The 23012-nt window shown below is 56.3% G+C and overlaps 1 protein-coding gene across 2 annotated transcripts in view; it reads right to left on the bottom strand.

The window, feature by feature from the left end:
* Window positions 1–11824: 11824 nt before the first annotated feature.
* Window positions 11825–23012, bottom strand: part of ABCG1 (ATP binding cassette subfamily G member 1) — a 66728-nt gene continuing 55540 nt past the window's right edge. Inside the window, exons 9-15 of one of the 2 annotated variants that reach the window (XM_021071021.2) lie at window positions 22320–22468; window positions 22056–22157; window positions 20856–21024; window positions 19660–19760; window positions 19421–19579; window positions 18258–18376; window positions 11825–16347 (exon numbers count right to left, since the gene is read on the bottom strand). In XM_021071021.2, coding sequence (XP_020926680.1) covers window positions 16119–16347; window positions 18258–18376; window positions 19421–19579; window positions 19660–19760; window positions 20856–21024; window positions 22056–22157; window positions 22320–22468 — 1028 coding nt within the window. In that variant the 3' untranslated portion in view covers window positions 11825–16118. The remainder of the gene's footprint in view (window positions 16348–18257; window positions 18377–19420; window positions 19580–19659; window positions 19761–20855; window positions 21025–22055; window positions 22158–22319; window positions 22469–23012) is intronic. The other variant, XM_084992195.1, reaches the window with a different exon arrangement.

Here is a 23012-nt window from a genome sequence, read left to right as displayed (position 1 = left end):
CTGACACCCTCAAGGGGGGCAGTCCTCACCCCACCCCCACCCCGAGCCCCATGTGGTCTTGTTGTTGGCTTAAAAAATAGGCACAACCTGAATGTTGAGAGTTAAGTTTTACTGGGGGCAAGATGAGGACCAGAGCCTGGGAGGCGGCATTGCTGAGAGCTCTGAGCTACCGCCCCAGCGAGGCAGGGGAGGTCAGTGTAGACGTGAAGGGGGAGGTCCACGCAGCCAAACACACGCTTTACAGCAGGTCACTACTGGTCACAAGGAGCAGATGCCACCGTGAAGGATTTTAGTGCTTTTCTAGATATGAGGAGAAGCAAGAGCTGGGCTCATAAAATCTGAAAATATCTAACTGTCTGCAGACCTGTTCTGCCAGGGTTCCCAGGGCACAGAGGGCCCCACGCGTGGTCTCCACCCTGAGCTCTTTCGGGGTTTGAGGGTCAGCAGCTGCAGGCTCCTGGTTCCCTCCGTGTAGAGGCAGCTGGCGAGGCCCGTGTCCAGTTCACACCATGCCGGCCGTTCCGGCCCTGTCTTGAGAGTGCTTCCCAGGGACTTGGGAAGACCCCTGCCTGGCCAGACCCCGACGCGGGCATGAGTTTGTCCCAGGAGGAGGGGCGAGCGCCTCTTCCTCTTCCCGCCCTGGGGCCCCAGCATCTCTCCCCCAACTCCCTCTGTGGTTCCTGCAGGGCCAGAGGGGGTCCCAGGCCCTGGGGTCCTGGCCAGCATGAATACCAGCCCCTCGCCAAGCCTGTGCCTTGGTTTTGCTTCCAGCCATGGACGTGGACGTTGGACTCATCTGGGGCAGCTTCAGACGTCTGGAGCCCTGGCAATTAGGTCCAGGCCTCTAGGCTGTGGCCCAAGCCCAGGAGTGTCCGGCTGGGCCGAGGAGCCAGGTATGTCCATCTGGGCAGGGAAGAACTGACAGTGGACACGAAGTGGGTTGTGAGAGCTGGGACACAGGGCGAAACAAGATCTCCAGAGCCTGGCCTGACCGTGTAGACGCTGACTCATGGCGTGAGACCGTCCGTCTCCAGCCTGTGTTTAGAATGAAATAAACAAAACCAGTGGCTCCCTTGTCCTCCGAGCCGAGAAGACCACAGACATCTGGGGACCCTGCCAGGCTATTTTTTAAACAATTACATTAAAATGTATTAAATAAAATGCATCCTGCGTTTGGGGCACCCTCTTCCATCTCGTGCCTTGCCCCAGCCACGTGGCGGTGGGGGGCGCTGTGGTCATCTCATAAATGCCTTCCTGGACCACGGACTTGGGCCAGACCCCTTGGACGGGGATGGAGCAGGACTCTGGCAAGCCCACCTCCCCACCCACCTGACTGGGTCCAAACCACAGGGGTCAACAGCCCCCTCTGCTGGCTGACACATGTAACCGCGGCTTCCTGCGCTCCCAGCCCTGGCCTGGCGTCAGGCCACCCACTTCTAGGAGAGATTTATTAAGACGCCCCATCACCCGACCACCCCACCTCCTGCGAGCATGCAGTCCTGAGCACAGCAGACCCCTAATTTCCACTGTTTAAGGGAAGACTTCAGTGTGGCAGAAAATTTGGAGTTTTTTTCTCCTTTTCCTTTTCCTGGTGGTTCAGTCCAACCCCAGGAGAGGCTGTGCCTTGCACTTCCCGCCTCCAGAGAGGTCCTCTGGTCCAAGGTGGGGGCGGCGGCAAGAGAGGCGGAGTCTCAGGGAAGTGCCCCGTGCCCTGTCTCCCCCTAAAAATCCTGAAAGTGCGGCTCATCCTCCGTTAGTGCCCGTTACAGCAGCTCTGCGGGGTGCTCCGCAGTTTGCTTCGTTTAACCCCCACAGCAGTCCTGTGAAGTAGGCTTATTGCCTCTGTTTTCACAAGTGACAAATAGAGGCACAGAGAGGTTAGGTCAGGAGCCCAAGGTCACACAGCAGTGGAGGGAGATCTGGTTCCAGGGTCTGCAGACACCCCCCCACCCCACAGCTCCCACCTCTCAGAGTAGAGGGGGCTCCTCCTCAGTTCCCGGGCTGGGTGCTGACCTCTGGGATGGCGGGGTGGGTGGTGGGCAGCTCTGCGCCCTCAGTCAGGCCAGTGAGGGGGTGATGGCTGGGTGTTGGCTTTGTGTCCTGTCAAAGAGAGCTGGAAGCAGCCCAGCTGAACCTGCAGGTTCCAGAAAGATCCAGGAGGGTGTTCCAAGGGTCCTGGGACCCCCCCCCCCCAGGAGGAGGCACCCTGCCCGGTGTGGTTGCCCGATCCTGGCGAGTCTGGCTCACTCAGCGGGAGAGTGGATGGAATTTGCCCCAAAGCGCCTGGGTGGGGGTTTTAAGTTCTGCAATAGAAAAAGCCAAGTCTTTGCTTTGCTGCCGCAAACAAATTTTGGGGCAAGGCTGAACATTTTGTGGGTCTGCCCACAGTGTGTGGCTATGGCTGTGGCTGCCTCTCTGTTTTCCAGAGTCTGTGTGAAACATCTCCTGGTGACCCTTGGGGTGCGAAGGGACCTGGAGAGGCTGCAGCCCCCTAGGTGCCCTGTGTCTGGGGCAGGGTGGTTTCCGCCTTTCTCTCCCACCCTACCCCACCCAGTGTGGCCAGCTGGGTGTCGTCGGATATTGGGGGACACCCAGACGGATATGGAAAGATGATCAAAGCTCACAGTGACCAAGAACCCAGCCTGAGTCACCCACCAGTCAGGTACGTGACATTTGCTAAACACTGCTTCCTTTGTTCCTTGCAAACCCACGTGGGGGGGAGGGGGTGCCACCTCCCCCGTTTTCAGCAAAGGAGAGCCCAGGAGCCCTTTAGAAATCCGTATCGGGGCTTCACCACGGGCAGGCCGCCTCTGAGGACAGCCCAGCCGCAGGAGGCGGAGAGCTGGGATCCCTTCTCCAAGGCAATGGCCAAGTCACAGCGCCTCCTGCTGGTCCCTCTGGTCTAACTCATTTTCTTAGTCACAGGAGATTTGGGATAAGGAAGTGAAATAGTTAATATGGGCCCAGCCTTGTGTAAAGGTCCATAATAATTTGACAAGTTTACAAAAGAAAGGATGAAATGCTGATGAACTTGAGCAATTACCCTAATTACTGGCTTGTCAGGAGGCAGCCCGTGGTCCCACTGAGCCCGGCTCCACCCTTCAGGTCCACGTGACCCGATGGAGTGGACTCCCAGGGGTGGGTGGTCTTCTTCTGGAATTTTACTTTGTCTTTTTGCTTTGTAGGGCTCTACCTTCACCATAAGGAAGTTCCCAGGCTAAGAGTCGAATGGGAGCTGCAGCTGCCAGCCTACACCACAGCCACAGCCACACAGAATCCAAGCCGAGTCTTCGAGCTACACCACAGCTCATGCAATGCTGGATCCCTGACGCACTGAACAAGGCCAGGGATCAAACCCGCATCCTCAAGGATTCTAGTCAGATTCATTTCCGCTGCACCACAACGGGAACTCCTTACACTGGAATTTTAAACACGCTTCTTGGCTCTGGACATCGGCTGTTGGCTAAGTACCCAGACAGTGCTAACTGACTGTAAAGTTCTGGGGTAGGAAATACAACAGTGTGGGTGGGGAAATTTTTTTTCTTTAACTCAGGGACAACTTTATATTTACCCTTACCTTGCTCGTGAGGAAATTGGGAGAAATTTGCTCAAGGACACAGCCTTGCTAAGACTCAAACCCGGGATGCGCTGGCCACTTTTTCTGGGTTGCAGGTAATCCGACCACCATCAGTGGACTTGAGGCCTCTGGGTACGCAGCTGACACTGACCGTCCAGGGCTCAGATGGCCTTGACACCACCCGTTAACCTTCCTCCTCCCAATCGGTGTGCCTCAAAAACTGGAATCCTCCAATGGCTCAGAGTGGATTCAAATCATGATTCGCGTTCCGCAGGATCCAGGGATCACTTGTCATCAGAGATCTTTCTCACTGACTCGGAAATGGTACACGTTTGTAGAAACTTCCAGAAACCATAGCATGAGAGCTTTGACTTGCCCGGAGAGGCCAGATGGCCCCTCTGGGCTGCTGATGGAAAAGAAAGATAAATACCAGGCTCCCCTCCCCCACGCCCACCTGCAGTGGCCGGGAAACTGTTTCTTTTTTCTTTTTTCTTTTTTTTTTGTCTTTTTGTTGTTGTTGCTATTTCTTGGGCCGCTCCCCGTGGCATATGGAGATTCCCAGGCTAGGGGTTGAATCGGAGCTGTAGCCACCGGCCTACGCCAGAGCCACAGCAACTCGGGATCTGAGCCGCGTCTGCAACCTACACCACAGCTTATGGCAACGCCGGATCCTTAACCCACTGAGCAAGGGCAGGGATCGAACCCGCAACCTCATGGTTCCTAGTCGGATTTGTTAACCACTGCGCCACGACGGGAACTCCCGGGAAACTGTTTCTCTTTTTTTTTTTGGTCTTTTTTTTAGGGCTGCACCTGGGGCATATGCAAGTTCCCAGACTAGGGATCGAATAGGAGCTACAACTGCCGGCCTACGCCACAGCCACAGCAACCTGGGATCTGAGCCTCGTCTGCGATCTACACCACAGCTCATGGCAACGCCAGATCCTTAACCCACTGAGCAAGGCAGGGATTGGACCCGCGTCCTCATGGATGCTAGTCGGGTGCGCTAACCGCTGAGCCACGACAGGAACTCCTACGAACTGTTTCTCGTGATGTTTATACCACGCTTTTTCCTCCTCCTCAGCATCAGGGCAGCTGGTCTGTAAGAGCTTTGCTTCAATGTTTCTTATTTGGCAGTGGTTCCTTCCGCATTGTTCCAGTATGTGTTGAATATTCACTGGAATCCCACACTCTATTCCAAGAATTCCTATATGTTCAGTGACATAGAGGGGAAGGGTGTTGCTGTGAACTCAGACTCCCCTGGGGACCCTTCGAGGGAGGGTGTAGCAGGAAGACTCATGTCCCCTGTGGGTCTGATGCTATGAAGGTGAATGCTCCCGCCTGGGTGGGCAGAACCTCAGGCCAAGTTCAGACACGGTCTCCAACACCCCACGGACAGTCCCTAAACCAATGTGCCCCTTCAAGGAACCCTGTCTGGGGCGGGAATGGCCTGGTTGGGAGAAGCGGGGGTGGGGGGAAGCGTCCTGGCATCACGGGTGCCACAGGGCTGTCACTCAGCTGTGTCCCAAATCAGGTCCTCTTGGAGGGACATTCAGGGATGAGTGACACATCTCCAGGACTGTCACAGAAGCTCCTCCCTCCCTGCGTGTTTGCTCTGACCCTCAGCAGAGGCTGGAAGTTCTGCCCTGGGACCGGCAGTCTTTGGGGACAGGAGCGCTTTCACGCGCTGGAAAGACTTAGAGACCCTCTGAAGCCCGTCCCCATCGGCAGAGGGGGGACAATTGCAATAGCCATGTCGGAGGGCGTTTAGTTTAGTGACAGCAGGACCAGGAGGCAGGCTCAGGAAGATGCCTCTTACTTGTTGGTCTTAGCCCAGGAGGTCTGAGCCAGCCCCCCGGGTCTTGATGCTTTGGGGGGCTGGGGGGGGGGCGGTTCTCAACCTTGGGAGCCATGGCCACCGTCCTTCCTGAGGTTGTGTCTCTTTTGAAACATAACTGCTCTATGTGGAGTGAGGGGAGCCAGCCACCGAGGTTACGCCTTATGTGATTCCACTTACAGGAAATGCCCAGAATGGGAGAACCCAGGGAACAGGGCGGAGAAGGAGCGCTTGCCCGCAGCGGGGCTCGGCCGGGGGCGGCGGGCAGTGACAGCCGGTGGGGTTTCTTCAGGGCCTGCCGACACGTTCTGGAGTTCGATGGCAGCGGTGACTGCACAGTGCTGTGAAAAAACCTAAAAAGCTGAATTTTATGACCAGTAGATTGTAGCTCAATACATTCTTTTTTTTTTTTTCTTTCTGTGTCTATCTTCCTATCAGCTATCATCTTTCTTTCCGCCTTTCTTTCTTGTCTCTTTCTACCTGGGTATCTGTTTGTATCTTTCTTTCCACCTACCTACCTTTTTATTTTTCTTTCTTCTTTCTACCTATGTATCTGTCTCTATCTACCTCTCTCTTTTTCTCTCTCTTTCTTTCTTTCTCTTTCTTCTTCCTTCCTTTTTACCTGGCTATGTATCTGTCTCTCTATCAATTATCTATCTATCTATCTGTCTGTCTGTCTATCTATCTGTCTGTCTGTCTATCTATCTATCTCTCTATCTATCTGTAACCCCCAATGCACTTATATCTCTGTTGATTTAATCTGCTTTTGACGACGGTCTAATTTGCTCTGAGAATTGAGAGTTTAGACCCAAAGGCCAAATGTGTGGGTCTACTCCTCTTGTCTCCGTGCCATCTGTCCAGGTGGCCTCTGAGGGGCCTTGTCTCCTTTAGGAGGCCCCGGACCAAGGGTCACTCCCCCTTTTCCAGACCACGCTCAGGCCGGGAATTAACCGCTGTTTCTCTCCAGGCAGCTGTCTTTGACCCTAGGAGTTACCGCCTCTTCCTGTGGGGTTTTGTGAGGCTCCCTCCTCCCTGCCACGCACCTGCTCTGCTGCTCAGTGCCCCCAGAGGGCGCCCTCGGACGCCTCCACCTGCTCTGCCACTGCTTTGGCCCCTCCCACCCCAGCCCTCACCCACCCAGTGGAATTTGCTGTCTTGGGATGTGCCAAGGTCCCTTTTCCTTCTAATGTCGGTTCCCAAAATGACAACCAGATAAGGCAACTAGGAGGAAGTGAGTCCACTTCCAAGGTCACACGCCAATAGGTGGCCAGGCCACCCGTCCCTCCTGGTCGTGTGGCTGCTTTAACATCGTCCACGTGTGACAGCGACTGAGCACAGACCACGGGCTGCTGGCAGGGGCGAGAGCAAAGGAAGGAACGGAAACGCCTGCGGGCAAATCAGATTCTCCATCAAGGGGCCTCATGGGGGTTTGCCCCGTTCTCATTACATTTTCTGCAGAATGAGTTGCTAAGGAGAGGCGCTCACATCCACTCCAGGCCACAGCCACACTGTCCATCGGGATTAGCACCTTGGGACGAGGTGGCACCAAGGCCCTGGCCACCTTGTGGGGTCCCCAAGCCCATGCACCTGTAATCCCCAAAGCCACCACCTTCAGGTGTGACCTGGGGCCCAGAAGGCTGGAGGCAGAATGTGGGTGCTGGGTGGGACGCCGTGAGAGTGGGGGAGGCTTCCATGGGGGGCGGTCCCAGCTCCAGTGGGACCCCTTCTCTGCACATATGTTTCAAATGTTTCACATTTGGGACTTCCTTCCACTTGCATTTCCAGAAAAAGCGTCCGTGGTTTAAACTGTCGGTTGTAAGGATATGTTTTCCAAATGTTCAGATGTATTGCAGTGCGGTCGTTCAAGAGGAGGAGCCACAGGGTGGAGCAGAAGGGACATGGCCACACAGATTCCAGAACATTCTGATGATGGCGGGAGCGCTATACCTTCCAGTCTGGGCAATGTTGGTGATTCGGGGCGAAGGGCAGGACGCATGGTGTGAGGGGTGTCTTTCTAGGGGTGCTACAGGGCTGGGTGGTTGCCTGCCAGCTGGTTGTCAGCCCTGATTACCTCAGGGGGTGTGCTTGGGCTGGTTTCGGGTGAGATTTCGCACTTTCGTACCCTTTGTTCAAAGAAATGTGGGGACTATTTGTAAATTAAAATTTCTACTAGAGATCCCTTTGGAAAGAGTGGGGGTTTTGGTGGGGAAGGTGGCAGGTTGTCCAGGAGCCGAGGGGCAGCATCTGGGACAGGAAGCGGGGGGAGCATCTCAGCGTGGCTTCTCTCTCCTGTCCCTGCATGCACACCTTCCTCCACACCTGCAGGGTCACCTTGTCGTCCCCATCCCAGGTGATGCTCCCACAGTGACGCCTGGGCCCAGTGCTGACCCCAGGGGCCCTGACAGCATAGAGACCCCCAAGCTGACTCCTGGGGGTGCCTGCTCATCATCTTACCCCTTAGCAAAGAGTCTGGGAGAAGTGTCCCCTGGGCATGGGGCACAGAGTCCCCCAGGCCCTTCTTGCAACCGGATGGGGCCCTTTGCTGGCAGTTGCTCAAGGTCTTCTTCCGAATGTGAGGAAGTCAGGGCGGCGTCAGGAGCCCTGGCTCCCCTGCTAGACTGCCCCATCTGGATTCTGCCTCTGTCACCTGCCTTGGGCCACATGTCTAATCTCTCTGAGCCTCAGTCCCCTGGCCTGTGGAATGAGGCTGGCAGCAGGCCCCTGGCCCTGAGGGCCCCTGTTAAAGGAGACAGTGTGTGAAAGACACTTGACCTTGTGCTACCACAGCACCTAACAAGGCTGCCGCATCACCCCTCTTGTCTCTCTTCCCAACACCACCCAAATCCATCATTATTACACCTACCAGGGGAACTGCTCCATTAAGAGTGAGGTCAGGGGTTCTCATGGTGGCTCAGTGGGTTGAGAACCCAACGAATATCCATAAGGATGTGGGTTTGATCCCTGACCTCGCTCAGTGGGTTAAGGATCCGGCATTGCCACAAGCTGAGGTGTAGGTCGCAGATGCCACTCAGATCCCAGTGTTTCTGTGGCTGTGGTGCAGGTCGGCTGCTACAGCTCCAATGTGACCCCTAGCCTGGGAACTTCCATGTGTCACAGGTGCGACCCTAAAAAAAAAAAGGGTGAAGTCAGTGCAAGAAAGAAAAAATACCCCACAGGCTTCCCCAGACCCCAGACCCAATTCTCCCAGCCGATCTGCAGGCTGGTGGTGTTGAAAGCAAAAAGGAGAGAGAGAGAGAAATCTGAAAATAACGATACTTTATTTTGATTTATGTCACATTTTCATAAATGGCATCTAATTTCAGAAAACAAAGTTTGAGTCTGCAAAAAATGCACGTACAAATCTTCTAAGGAGAGAACTCTACAGAAATAAACAGAGCGGGACCATGCTCTGCAAGGTAGACCTAGCCAGCTCGCATCCCAGGGGCTGCTCAGGTCTATGTTCCCACGGAGCGGAGCGGAGCCGCCACGGAGACAAGAGCCCAAGGGAGCGGCTGTTACTTTAAAGTATGTGTGGGTGTCCGTGCGTCTAGATGTCGAGTTTACCTACAAGAGTGCACGGCTCTCCCACTGCTCCAGCACAGCCGTTCCTAAGGTCACGTGGCTACATCAATGCCAGGTTGTCTACACAGCATTACGCACATCAGGATTACATCACTGCCTAGTAGATATAGCCAGATATTGGCCCATGTTTGCACGCTGATTAAAAATGTTCTTTGCATTGACTCTTGCTTTGGAAGGAATAACAAAGGAAAAACATTCCACAGCTACTCGTCAAATAAAAGGCAGCGATGCACGAGAGATTCGGTCATGAGCAGGTGTTCTGCCAAAGGAAGACAAACCAGGGAATGGGGTCAGCCACGCGGGCTCACCTTTTAAACCCACCCCTTCTGTGGAGACACTTGGGGCCACCCCTTCCCCAGGGAGCAATGGACTGCGGAAGCCGAAACCCCCTTCTATGAGGTGGGTGGTCCATCTTCTTAACAATTTGGGTGGTAGGACTTTTTTTTTTTACCGTTTTTAACGGGCTGAGGACTTAAACTGAGATGTTTATGAAGAAGTCTGGGCAGCTCGTGTTTCCAAAGGTCATGGAAAAGTCCCCCCAGTGACACGATGACAGAGTTGTTAGCAAAGGGAAAGATGCACGAACAAAATACCTGCCGCAGCCGATGACGTACTTTCAAAGAAACCAACCGCGGTACCTTTCAGACTGGGTCACACCTGCGACGTCTGGGACCCATGAAGGTAGGGCCCTCGACCTTGACCCAGATCCTCATGATTTTCCCTTCGAGGCCTGATCTGTGCCACCCAGCAGGAGAGGGCACATTCAGGGCCCCCCAAGAAGGGTAACGTCTCCCCCAAGAATGGATGAGCCTGCAGTCTCCTCTGCTCCAGCAAAGCCCTGTTTGATAAACCCTGCTTTCTTGAAAGTTCCACCGTGCTGGTCCAGGAAAGATGACCCGCGCCTCATGGCAGGTGAAATGAAAGAATGATCCACTCCCTTTCTGGCAGCAAGGCTTCCAGAACTTTCCTTCAGGGAGATGCCCTGAGGAACCTGAGCCCTGCCCCCTAGCAGGCTGCAGAGAGAGTCCCGCCTCACCACCATCTCCGCGCTGACGCTTGCAGGCTGGACCTTAGCACCTCGGCCCCAGCTCACCTTGGCCCTGGAGGCAGGGGAGAGGTGGCTTCCTGGCTGCAGAGGTACCAGCCAGTTCCCCCAAATCAGATGTTCTAACATCAGTGACGATAAGAAAACACCATTTAACTGTTTACAGCATCAGGGTTGCGTTTACATTCATGTGCAGAGCCCAGGCTCAAGGCAGTCAAAGTGGCCAGCAAGGATCTCTCAGGCTTATGGGGACACTCCAAGCAGAGCGCCGGGCCACGGCACTGAGAAAACCTCAGCGGAAGACAGGGACTTTCAGCTTTGCCATCTGGTTCCAGCCACCAACCCCAGGGAGAAATCCACACGTATTTGTGACCACGTCTTTGGCTTGGGGGGAGGTGGGGTCTCCCTGGAAACGGGGTGCGGACGGGGCAGGACTGGACCTCCAGCTGTGTACGTGCAGCCCACACCCCTCGCAAAGCAGGGACCAGACCCAGTGGCAGCCTTCACCCGGTCTCTGACCCAAACCAGGGCACTTTTATGCTTCTGCTCCTTTCTCTTCGGCTTTATGATGGTCTCTCGATGGCGGAAAAGCCCGATGGCTGTGCCCGCATCATCAGTGAACACTTGCCTGGCAGGGACGTGTAGCTGCTGTGCCTGGATGCTCATTTTTGATGCCAGGGACCTCTTTTGAGAACAGGGAGGCGCCAAGGCTCGAAGGCCACGCGTGTCTGTCTGAGGATTGACTCCAAGTTGACCGTTCAGATGATGTAGAGAATCAAGCTTATCTAAACCCTCTGCTTCCTCGAGGGTGCAGAGAGGCGGGAAAGGACAAGCGGGAGGAAACCCAGGCTCCACCTGCAGAAGGACGGGCGTGAGAGCGTCACAGCCCAGCTCCCCTCCTGCCCCAGAGGCCAGGACTTCCGTGCAGGCTGAACGGAGCTTGCGAGTGTGGAGATGAGCCTGGGCAGTCGGGGTGCGGAGTTCCCTGCTTCTTCCTGTGTCTGACCCCAGGGAGGCCCCAACGGGGACACCAGAAACACCTGTCTCTGCAGGGGGCGATGGTCTCGCAGGTGAGAGGCCAGATGCAGGACCCAAAGAGCCACGTGCTTAGTGGACACTGCCCAGGAGGGTGGGGTCTGCAGGGGGCGGGGGTGCAGAGGGGAAGGGTCGGGAGCCTCCGGAGCTTGTCCCAGCTCTGACAGGTCATGCATGTCCCTCCCTGTCACTTGGCAGGACTGAAGGGGCCGCCTCTCTGGGACTCTGGCCAGCCCTGCGCGCCGCTAAATCCTGGAGGCAGTGGGAAACCTGACGACAGCCCAGCCCTGAGCATCTGGCTTGTTGGTCGGTGGGGTGGGTGTTTACCCCTCACCCCCCAAAGCCAGGGAGCTGAGCTAAGGCCACACCAGCCGTGGTCCCTAGGCAGCACCCCCCTCCCCAGGGCCTGTGTCCCCGGAGACCACAGCAAGGGGGGGCCCACGTGGGCCTGTGCACCCGGGCCCTCAGCACTTGCTAGAGTCCTGGCCAACATCAATGAGGGAGAAGAAATGGGTGAGGAGGCGGGGAAAATGGAGGCAAAATGCCACACTTCAACCTAAAGCATGACAGGTGCCCAGAGAGAGAAAGGTGACTCTACAACCGGTGACCCACCTGAACCCCAAGGAATAAACCAGGCCCCTGCGGACGGACACAAACATACTGCAAACACAACCTAAAAGCCCTTCACCTACAGCAATTTAAGCCACTTATTTGGGATTGGAAGCAGTTAACACTGACCACAAGTAAGAAGTGTTATATAAAATATTTTATTTCTTAAGAGCTTCTAACTCCAAAGCCATACACACTGCCCCCCGCCCCCGCTAGGGGCTCAGGCGTTACTGTCTGTCCCACTCGAACTGAGCTGGCATCTCATCTGCTGCAAGTCGGAGTGGATTCTGAGCCACTTCATCCGCTCCACGAGGGCCTGCGGGGAGGGAATTTTCTTTCCTTCTCGGGGCAAAGGGTGAGTGAGGATTTAGAGACAGCACAGATAATACGACTAGTGACACACCTGGAGTGAGCCAGCACGTGCCCTCGTGTGTGCGTGCACAGGTACATGTGCCTACACACACACACACACACACAACACACTCCCCGGTCCCTCTCGGGCCCCAGCGAGCACACAGGTACGAGGGCAGAAGAAGGCACCTCTCCACGGAGATGGGGGTAAGCTGGGCCCCGGGCCAGCTCGGGACACCCCACACAAAGGCGACTGCGGAAGGGGGCGTGGCCACCCTCCCATCTCGCTGACTGGTGACAGCAAGTCCAGAACGAGCCTAGAATTGCAGTTAATGCTAGCAAAGCATCTTCAGGCACAGGTGCCCACTGCAAACAGCAGGCAATGTGGCAAAGCGAGAAACAGACGGGAGCATCAAGCTTGGGCTCGCAGTCCAAGCCCGCTCTTTCCCGGCCCCCTCCGGCCGCGGTGCTTGGCTTCTGCAGAACGAGGTGCCCTCCAGCCCACCAGCACCGAAAGGCAGGCTGGGTCTGAGCCCCCTCCCCAGTCCCCCATGCCCGGGCCACACCAAGCACGCGGGGATGGGTCAACACATGTTTGCTGAGTGAATAACTGAACCGAGGAGTTGGTAAGGTACCCAGCCAGCCAGCCGGCATCCGGACCAGCGGGGAAGGAGATGCTCGGTACAGGGGGGCCCAGCTTCTCTCCTCCGTGAGACCCCAGAGGGATTTCTACTTCGTGGACTTGGTCGGCCCCTGACCTCCTGGCAGTGCCTTGCTCAGGTGGGAAAAGCATCTTTCGGAGTCTCTACTTACAGGCTACGTTTCTACCTACAAGCTTATGCCCCCTTTTTTGGCCTCGAAGGCTCCTCCCCCAAGATGACAGTCAGATGCCAGCACCTTCTATGTCAGATGTTTGCCTGGTCTCCTCCCCTCCCAGGTCATGCACGTGGGAGCCTTCGAAGCATTTAATTCTCAAGCTGGTAAATGGGTAGAGCAGGCGAGAGCGAGGCGGGAATGGCTGCGAATGGGCTCAGAGGCGAAGGCCGGGGTGGTCGGCAGCTCCAGACCCCAGCGCTTCCGTGGAGCCGGGGCCGGACCCCAGTGGGGCCCCTTTCTCTCCCAAGTTCCAGTTGAACAGATGCTCTTCAGATTTCTGTTTCCGCCTCTACTAACAACGGGGAAGGCAGCACCTCCTTCATCAAAAGTACTCCTTCCTTCTAAGTGAAGAAGCAAAATCAGCGATGAAAGGAAGATTTGAGTCGGGACATATTCAGAAATGACTTAAAAGCGTAAGCGCTGGGGAGGCGGCCTGCTTGAAATCCCAAGTACAAAAGGCAGGACATTCTCCCCCAGCTCGTACCCACACCTGCTGAGAAATAAAATCAGCAGGTTACGTGGATGGTCTCGCCTGAGATAAATAAGGCATTGTGTCAAACTGCCCTGCACACTACGGAAAGCAGAGGGAAAACAGCCGGGGAGTCTAACTGCAGCATTGGGTCTGTGCTGCCAAGGGCGTGTGACAGGAAAGCTCGAGCAAGGGACAGGGGATGCTGAGACTGGAGGAATGACAGACAGCATGGCTGGTCTGTCAGCATCCTTGCTCAGCAGGCCCTGGGTCTTCCTAAGCCAGCTGTGCTGCGGTACCCGCTGCATCCCAGTTGGCATTCTTTCAAAACCGCCACGTTTCTCTGCACAAGCATCTCCCTTCTGGCAGCGCAGCAGCCCCCACAGCCCCGAAGACCTGTTTCCCCCCCCCACCCCGCCCCGAGAGGATCTTAATTCGTTCCTCATCTTTGAAGGGATGAATAAAAAATCTGCTAAGAGTGGAGACTTGAGATGCAGGAAGCATGAGCTCCTAGGGAAGCACTAATTCCTCTTGAGGGTTTACGGATGCTTGGGAACCAGATTCTCAATCTAGAGGAATCGCACTGTTTCCTTCTGAAATTGCTGAGACACAGCGCCTGTGGGCTCCGGGGAGGGACGGGAGGCTGCCTGTGCCCGGTCAGTTCTGCACCGTGCGGGCTCTGGTGTCACTTCCTTCTTAGACTCCATGGCCCGTGGCTAGAAGGGCTCACCCGGAGGCAGTGTTTCAGTGCTGGGCTTCAGCTGATGGGCTTCTGGGACAAGATCAAGGAGCTTTTCCTCTTCCCAACTCTCTATTGCACCAGGCTGTTCCCACGTGGGTCCTGCTACGTGTGACATCTCACAGGCAAACTGGCCTTGAAATTGAATACGGACTGTTGATAAAGGCTAAGTTTGACCCTGGTTAAAGAACATAATCTGGAAGGCAACGCCACCTTTTGGTGCAACACAAGCAAATGAAAATTTCATTTTCAGTACCTCGATTGTGTTTTACTAAAAGGGATCCAAAGCGACCAAGGGATCGTCAAGCCTTTGTGAACCAAATCCACCTATAAGTAAAAGCTGGCCTTTCTCCTTCTCTTACGCGGGAAATAAGTTTCTGGAACACCGCCTAGGAATCTCAGAACACTTCAGAGCAGAATACGCCTTGAAGGCGACCTCGTGCTGCTGCTTACAGGTGGGGAAGCGGAGGCTCGGGAGGGTGAACGAATCGGTCCACGAAAATACAGTCTTTCGTTAGGAGACCCTGATTCTAGGTTAAAGGGATTCTAGAAGGGGAAAGGGAGTCCCACTGCCGTCAGAGGAGCTTCTTTGGCCAGTGTCCCCTTCTACCCTGTGGTCCCACTGCTTCTGACCACCCCACCGGAAATTCAAAGGCCGTTTACCCCGCACACGTGCCCACGGCTCCCAGGGGGATTTTCCTTATGTGCTCGTGACACTGGAAAGGCGTTTCAGGTCAGGAAGGGCTACACTAGCCTGGTGCTGAGAAGGTGGTGCTGCTGAGATGCCACGGAAACCGGATGTGGGAGACGGAGCCTCCCACGACTCCAGGTTCGTGGATGGACAGAGATGCAGGCGCCTCAGCCACACTGAGTCTTTGCCAGTTTCTTGCAAAGACCTCAGATCTCACGAAATCCCAGCATCCTCCCTCCTGTGCAGGAAAGAAGTAGAGAGCGCCTACTTCACGGCTGCACCTGCAGGTCCTGCGACGTTCACACCTGGAATTTCTCTAAGCCCAGCTTCCCAGGTTCAGTGGAGGTAGTTGATGTGACAGGCGAAGGAAGAGAAAATGTGATACATCAACAGGGTTGATCTTCTAGAGTCTTTTTCAGGCAAAAATGAAGATGCTCGGAAAGTTAGGAAGAAAAAAAAAACTCCGTACAGTTTGCTCAAAATCAGAAACCTGGGGAAAATAAAAGACTTTGAAGGAGATGGCCGATCTTGCCTTCCGACTTTCTGTGTTCCTTTTGGAAATGTCTGCAGGGCTGAGCGCATAGCAAAGCGCCAGCAAAGTCTGCCTTTGACCTGGAGCCCACATCAGCATCTTCCTCAAGTTCCATCTGCCAATGGGACCAGCTCAGTGATGAGGTAAAACCCCTCACATCTCCAAACAAAGGAGGTTATTTACCCTGAATAACTGTCTTCAACCAGGACGAAAAAGGTGCAGGTTCTGAAAAGCATGAAACTGATCCCCTTGTGGCTTGGAAAATGACTTCTCGTTGGAAAAAAAAAAAGAGGCAAATTGCAGAAAGATGGAACTACGAAAACACCAGTCACAGAATGGAATCTCTCCAAGCTTCGCCTTCCGCTCCCAGACGTCTGACTGCCCAGGGCCCCCCGGGAGCTGCCTGAGTCCCCGGGCCAGGACCAGCGCTTCTGGGTCAGAAGGGAGAATTTTGCCAAGGAAGCCTCTCATCACCAGCTCCGTTGCCGTTTAAAATTCTGCCCCGGTTGTGATATTTGACAATTTTGCATGTGAAAAAAACAAAAACCAAAAAACTTCCTACATCGTCTTCCTAGGTAGAACTAGAAAGGGTGATGGGGAAAGGACCCACCCCAGCCAGGCGGCAACATCCACCACTGGCCGCCCGGCCACCACACGTGGTCCCCGGGGGGTGGGGGCAAAGGGGCGTCTGTGTCCTCAGGCCTGGGCTTGCCGCCGGTTCTGGAAGTGGCCCTTGGCCGCAGCGTCCAGTTCTCCTGTCCCCCAACATCCAGGGGCTTTACCTCTCGGCCCGGATTTTGTACCTCAGCACGAGGTAGGCGATGAGACGCAGGGAGATGAAGAAAATGCCCAGCACGATGAAGTCCAGGTAGAGCTTGGCGTTCTCCACGTCCAGCTCTCTGAGGATGGCCTCTGACTTCTGGAAGTGACACGTCTCGTCAATGTCACAGTGCAGGTCCTCGCGGTCGAGGCCGTAGATGGAGAGGATGACGCCCTCGAACCCGTACCTGAGGAGAGAAGCACCCAGCGTGAGCGTCACGGCCCCTGCTCCTCGGCCAGGTCTGCGGAGGGTACCACGTCCTGCCCGGCCCTCAGCCTGGCCCCGGGATGGTTCCAGGCTTCCTTGGACAAGCACAGGCAACGGCCGTCCAAAGGTTTTCCTACTTTCTTTCCTCCACGAAAACAAACAAACAAACAAGAGTAGGTATAGTTCAATAGGGATATAATTGGGGAAAAAACACCCCCCAAAACCAAACATACTGTCGAAGGTGATACAAATGGAAAAAAAATTGACGCGAGGAGATATTATTCAGGAGCGATGCCAATGGAAATAAACAAACACTAAAACACCAAATTGAACCAAGAGTAGGTGTTGTTCAAAGGTGATACAAACAGAAAAAAAACAAAAAAACAAAAAGACAAACTGAACCAAGAGTAGGTACTGGTCAATGGTGATACAGACAAAAACCACTTTGGCTACTTCTGCTAATACACCTGTTTTTTAACAGTTAAATATAAGAGAGGGTCTGATAGCCTTCCGAAGACGGCGGAGCACTTAAATAAAACATTCCTGCACCACCTGTGGTCCTGTCTGAGCCCTCTGGTATCAGAACAACAGCGCTCATTCTGAGAAGAAAGGCACCGGTGTCTGAGCTCCCGGGCTGGGCAGCAGCACAGACTCCGGGCGCTCCGCACGAGGCTGTTTCGACTTTGCTCTCCGGAGCAATCCATCCAGGTCTGACCTGACAAACTAGAAAGGACAAGCTTGCGGAGCACCTGGGCTGCCGGGGTCAGGTGGAACCGCTCCGGCTGGGGAGAGAAGCAGCGCTAAGCAGACCCCCCCTGCCCAGGGCCGACGCGCCAGAGCACCTCCAAGCAGCGAGGGGGAAACCCACAGCCTGAAGCCCCAGGCCCCCAGCAGCCCTGCTCAGCACTAGGATGCTTTCAGTATGACCTGTTCGCCACTGCATTGTCTCTTCTTTTCTTTTCTTTTCATGCTGCACCTGCGGCATATGGAAAATCCCAGGCCAGGGGCAGAATCGGAGCTGCAGCTGCACAGTCACAGCAACAGCGGATCCGAGTCGTAGCTACGACCTACACTGCACTGGGGCTTGCAGCAACACCAGACCCTTAATCCACTGAGCAAGACCAGGGGTTGAACCAGCATCTTCACAGAGACTACGTCAGGTCCTTAACCCACTGAGCCACAACAGGAACTCCCACTGCATTTCTTTCTTTTTTTCTTTTTTGGTCTTTTTTGTCTTTTTAGCGCTGCACCCGTGGCACATGAAAGTTCCCAGGCGAGGGGTCAGATTGGAGCTGCAGCTGCCGGCCTCCACCAGAGCCGCAGCAACTTGGAATCTCAGCTGCGTCTGCGACCTACACCACAGCTCACAGGAACACCGGATCCTTCACCCACTGAGCGAGGCCAGGGATCGAACCTGCGTCCTCATGGTTCCTAGTCGGATTCGTTAACCACTGAGCCATGATGGAAACTGCCCCACGCATTTCTTATGAAGGTTTTACAGAGATTCGGAACTTTGCTAACGCGAACAACAAAGTTGTGAATCTCTGCAAAAACTTCTCATCTCTTCCTCCAGAGAGGAAGGAAGTTCCTGAAAGACGGAAATCCGCAGGGCCGCTCTCCAAGACGTGCAGAGCACAGGGCCCCCACGGCCTCTTCAGGGCATGGGTCCCTGGTGTGATGTTCATCATGAGAGGGTGTGTGTGGGTGTGGGTGTGTGTGTGTGTGTGAGAAAGAAACACACACACACAGAAAACCAGGAGAAAAACAAAGGGCACTGATAGGCTTGTTCATGAGCCAAGAAGCAGGCCGGCATCCAGCTGACGGCCCAGGAGGGGCCTCGGGGGGCCCCGCGGGTCCCGGGTCCCCTCGCCCTCTGTGGCCCTGGCGTACCTGACGTAGGAGATGTAGGACATCCACTGCAGGTAGGTGGGGATGGTGTCGAAGCTGACGAAGAACCCTGAGAAGAGGAGGACCGGGATGGCCGTGACCGGGCCCACGAAGGTCGCCACCTGGGGAGACACACAGGGGACTGACTCCCCTGCCCCCTCCTCGCTGGCCCCGGGGCTACGGTCCACGTTTCCGGACCGTCGCCGGTAGCTGGAGAGGGGCCGGAGCTGCCAGGATGGGTCACAGCGGTGACGGCGCGGGGAAGCGCCACGTTCTGGGGGTGAGCAGACGGGTCTCCTGCACGGGGAGGGGCTGGGGCCTGGCCCAGCCGGACCCAGCGGACAGGGTGGAAGGTGAAAAGGGGTAGAGCCTCCTCAGAGCAGCAGCAGGGCGATGCTGAGAGGGGGGGGCAGCAGGGCTTTGCGATGCGGGAGGCCCGGCATCCCAGGAGCGGACCCCTGGGGGGTGTCGCCGTGTTGGAGGGGGAGGGTCAGGAGCGCCATGCCCTGGGCGCTAACTGTGGCTGCTGGGGCCGAGCACGTGCCACGGCTGTTGGCGGTGGGAGGAACACAGTCACCATCCCCATCCACGGATGAGGGTGACTCCCCGAGGCTCTGAACACAGAACAGGGGTCCACTGCACGCAGGGGGGTGTCGGGAAGCCTGCGGTGCTCATTCCCCAGGGTTCCAGGACTGGCCTGGGCACCCGGAAGCCCTGGAGGAGCAGAAACTGCATATAGCGGAGCTGGCAGATCAGGGGCAGGTGGTGCCAGGCGTCTAGAAGGCGCAGGTGGAGGGGCTTAGGCACGTGGGTGCAGGGGTGTGGGGGTGGAATGGGAGGTGCCTGGGGGACGGCTGAGTGGGTGACTGACAAAATCACGGTGCCTCTCTGGGCCGTGCCATCTGTGAAATGGGGAGCATCGCACTTAACTGGGGGACATGCCAATCTCCCGAGAGCGCTGAGATCAGCGCCTGGCAGAGCCTAGGTGCCACATAAGGGCACCCGCTGCTGTCCATCCTGAGTGGCCAGGACAGCTCGGCTCGTGCTCTGCTGAAGAGGCTGGTCTGAGACGTTAGGACAGAATCAGGAGGTAGGGTCTCGGGGCAGGGGTGGGGCTGAGCCCCACCAGGGCCGCGGCGCGTGGGCCGAGGAGGAGAGGCTGGTACCTGCAGCGACGTGGACGCAGCTCCGATCAGCAGGCCCAGGGACTGCGCCACCAGCGAGGTCATGGTGCCCAGCGCGGCGAACAGGACGAAGCGCACGGCGTCCGACGGCTGCGACGTCATCCAGTACACGATGCTGCAGTAGGCCACCGGGAACATGATCTGCAGACACAGGCCGTCACCCGCCAGCACGGGCCTCGGCCGCCCACGCCCTCCGCGCCACACCGCTGTCGCGGACATACCTGAAAGGGGACGTCGGCCATGGTCTTGGCCAGGTAGTAGGCCTTCAGGCTGTACCAGTAATTCAGATGTTCTCGAAGAAACACTCCCATCTCCAGGGGAACTAGGAGACAGAAAAAAACGAAAAGGCTCCAGCAGCCGTACCAGCGCCAGGAACTCAAACGGGGGGTCTGGTGCCGAGCCCCTCGCAGCCTCAACCTGACCTGTGCCTCCTGCGGATCTTCAGGACTTAAAACACCCGTGGTTTGGGAGTTCCCACTGCGGCTCGGCGGGTTACGAACTCAACAGTACCCATGAGGATGCAGGTTCGATCCCTGGCCTCGCTCAGGGGGTTAAGGATCTGGTGTTGTCGTGAGCTGGGGTGCAGGTCGCAGACATGGCTCGGATCTGGTGTGGCTGTGGCTGTGGTGTAGGCCAGCAGCTGCGCTCCAATTTGACCACGAGCCTGGGAGCCTCCATATGCTGTGAGTGCAGCCCTAAAAAGACAAAAACAAAAACAAAAAAAAACCCGGGGTTTGAATGGAAAGGTGTAGGATGATTTACCGGCCAGGAAAGCCTGCCGAGCTTTTTTATAACTGAAGAGTCGTGGAGTGGATACGAGCATCATTGCAGTGACTGGTGCAAGTTCCTACCGCTGACCTTATCTCTACTGAGTCACTGTAGCAGTGCCACCCTTCCCCTGGGCGAGACCTCATCAGCTGCCCTTGGAAATGCGGGGCAACTTCATGCGAAGGCATTGTGGGAGCAGGTGTGTAGCTGGAGCTCTGGTGAAGCTACAGCCTTCTACACTGTCAGCCTGAAGCGGCCAAGGGCAGCCTGCTTTGCAAACAGTCTGGAACTGCATGGAAATCTACCTAGAATAGCTTCGTCCACTGATGAACATGGCGGCACCAGGGCTGTCTGAACTAACAAGGTCGCGTTAGATGGGTTCCTGATTAGAAACCTTAGTAGAAGTCTCTCATCAGTGTGGCACCAAGCTTACAAGCATCCCATTAGTGATTCATTCCTTTGGCTTAAACATCGTATATATTTTCACATCTAACAGAAATACTCTAATACTGACACCTGTCCACAAAGGAAATGGTGTTGAAAAAAAAAACAAAAAAATGATACTTTGAGTGTGTGGCCACGCAGACCAAGACCTCAGTGGCAGGGGACGAGGGAGGGAGAGAAGGGGGTGGGGCGGCCAGGCACTCACAGGTGAGGACGGTGGGCATGAGGGCCGCGAACATGAGGAAGAGCATGGAGAAGAAGAGGAAGCCGGAGTTGCTCAGGACCTTCTTGGCTTCGTTCCCAATGCCCAGGTAGAGCAGGCCGATGAGGAGGCCGATGCCGATGTGAGACGTGATCCGCAGGTGCGTCAGGACCTGGGCAGACACGCCGTGCGCTCAGGTGCGCGCAAGGTCAGAGGTCGGCCGCGAAACACACAGGGAGGCGGCGGCCCCCAGAGGCACCGGCCAAGGTGGGTTGCAGGCTTTGCCCTGTCCCCCGAAAACCCTGACCCCGACCCTAAAGAAGCTCATGCACACACACACACACACACACGCACACACACACAAGCACACATGCATACACACATACACACAAGAGCACACACATACAAGTGCACAGATACACACGCACCTATACATGGCAGCATTTTACTGCCATTACAACAGGAGGAATTGCCGTCCTCTGTTCAACCCCCTTCAAAAGTGACAAACCCGGGCAGTGCCCCTTCCAAGGAGAGGACAAGTGACAATGATGGTGGTGACGGGGACGAAGGATGGAGGCGTGAGAGGCCTGCCCTAGGACAGCTCTGCCTGAGAGGCCACCAGCCCTCCATGCTTCAGGCTGGGTCCCAGGGGTCCCTGAGCGCTCAGCCCCCCGTCCCCCCAGGTGGCCAGATGGTCCACTCGAAAGGTGGTTGCCATCGCGGTTCCCAGTCATTCGCCAGCCCCTCCCCATAAGGGTATGGGCAACGCCCCTGCCCTCTGCCTTGCCCCCTGGAGCTTTCCAGGGGGTGGAATACAGCCCCCCACGTCAGCTGCGGTCCATGGGATGTGAGCGCCAGGGACGGTCCCCCAGGAGCCAGAGGCTCTCAGGTCTGCTGTTGGGTGTCTTTGCCCTCTCCCTCTGCCCTGTTCCAGAAAGGAGTGGCCCCTCCCTCCTGGGTCCCAGGATGCAAAGGCACATGGGGGCAGGGCCGCAGCCCGCAGCCGCCAGCACGTTACTGGAGCAAGACCCAAACATCTACTGTCACGGCCACCGCGTGCGGGGAGGGCTCGGAACTGCAGCTCCACGGATGGCTGACGGAGGCAGGTGAAGGAAGAACCCTCTGGAAGCTGAGTCAGGACGAGCACACCCAGGAATGACCCGACGGCCTCTTTTGCCACGAGAACCCGACACACCGCCTTACCGAGTCCCTCATGATGCTGAGAAACGTCCTTTTGAAGAGGATGCAGAACTGGGTGAGGCAGCTGGCCGAGAAGCTGTGGCAGCCCTCCACGGAGGCGGAGTCCTGGGGACACAGCAGGGGGGAGAGCACTGAGACCCCGTCCCCCCGCCCCCTGCCCCCCGGGCTTGGGAAGGTCCTCGAGCAGCGGTGCCCGGCGGCAGGCAGCGTGGCCCGGGCTGCGGGACACTACGATTCTCAACCCTGTCGACGGTCTGCCCGCTTTACCTCTTCAGAGGGCCGGTGCCAGAGAAAAGGGTTCACCTCGGCATCTCCCCCGGGCTCTCGCCTGTGGTCACAGTCGCACAAGCCCTCCCGGACGGCTCTCACCAGACGGCTGTTCTGATCGCCGTACTCGCCGGATGCCACTTCCATGACTGCAGGGGACACAGACAGGGTCACCCTAAGCAGTGCCCGTGTGAACGCGGGGCCTCGTGCCCTGGCAACCGAGTCAGCGATCGAGCTGGAATGTCCTAGCGGATTGGATAGGGGCTGCGTGACGATGCCAGTGACATGATTAAGTCATTCCACAGCTGATGTTCTTTTGGCTCGAAGATGCCCAGCAGGGCCACGTACCCCGTCGGGAGCCTGGACGTGCAAATATGGAGCGTGACGGCAGAGAGCCTGAGAAGTGATTAGCTCGGGCATCTATTCACGTCTTCACCCGTCCAAGAAACACAGAGAAAAAGCCGTGGGAGACAGAAGCAGGGGTTGGAGGGAGGCGGCCCCAAGCCAAGGGAGCCTGGAGCCCCCAGAAGCTGGAGAAAGGACCCTTTGCTAGAGTCCAGAGGGAGCCGGGCCCGGCTGCCACCCTGACAGGCGGCCTCCAGGACCCGGAGAGCATGAATTTCTGTTGTTTCAGGGCACCTAATTTGTGGTCCTTTGTTACGGCCACCGCAGGAAAGCAGGACACTGTGGTCG

The sequence above is a fragment of the Sus scrofa genome, chromosome 13 (assembly GCF_054392235.1).
Source record: "Sus scrofa isolate SSC_HxYL_T2T_F1_AM1 chromosome 13, Sscrofa_HxYL_maternal_Yorkshire_Landrace_v2.0, whole genome shotgun sequence".
Classification (NCBI taxonomy): Eukaryota; Metazoa; Chordata; class Mammalia; order Artiodactyla; family Suidae; genus Sus; species Sus scrofa.
This window is presented reverse-complemented; position numbering and strand designations above follow the sequence as displayed.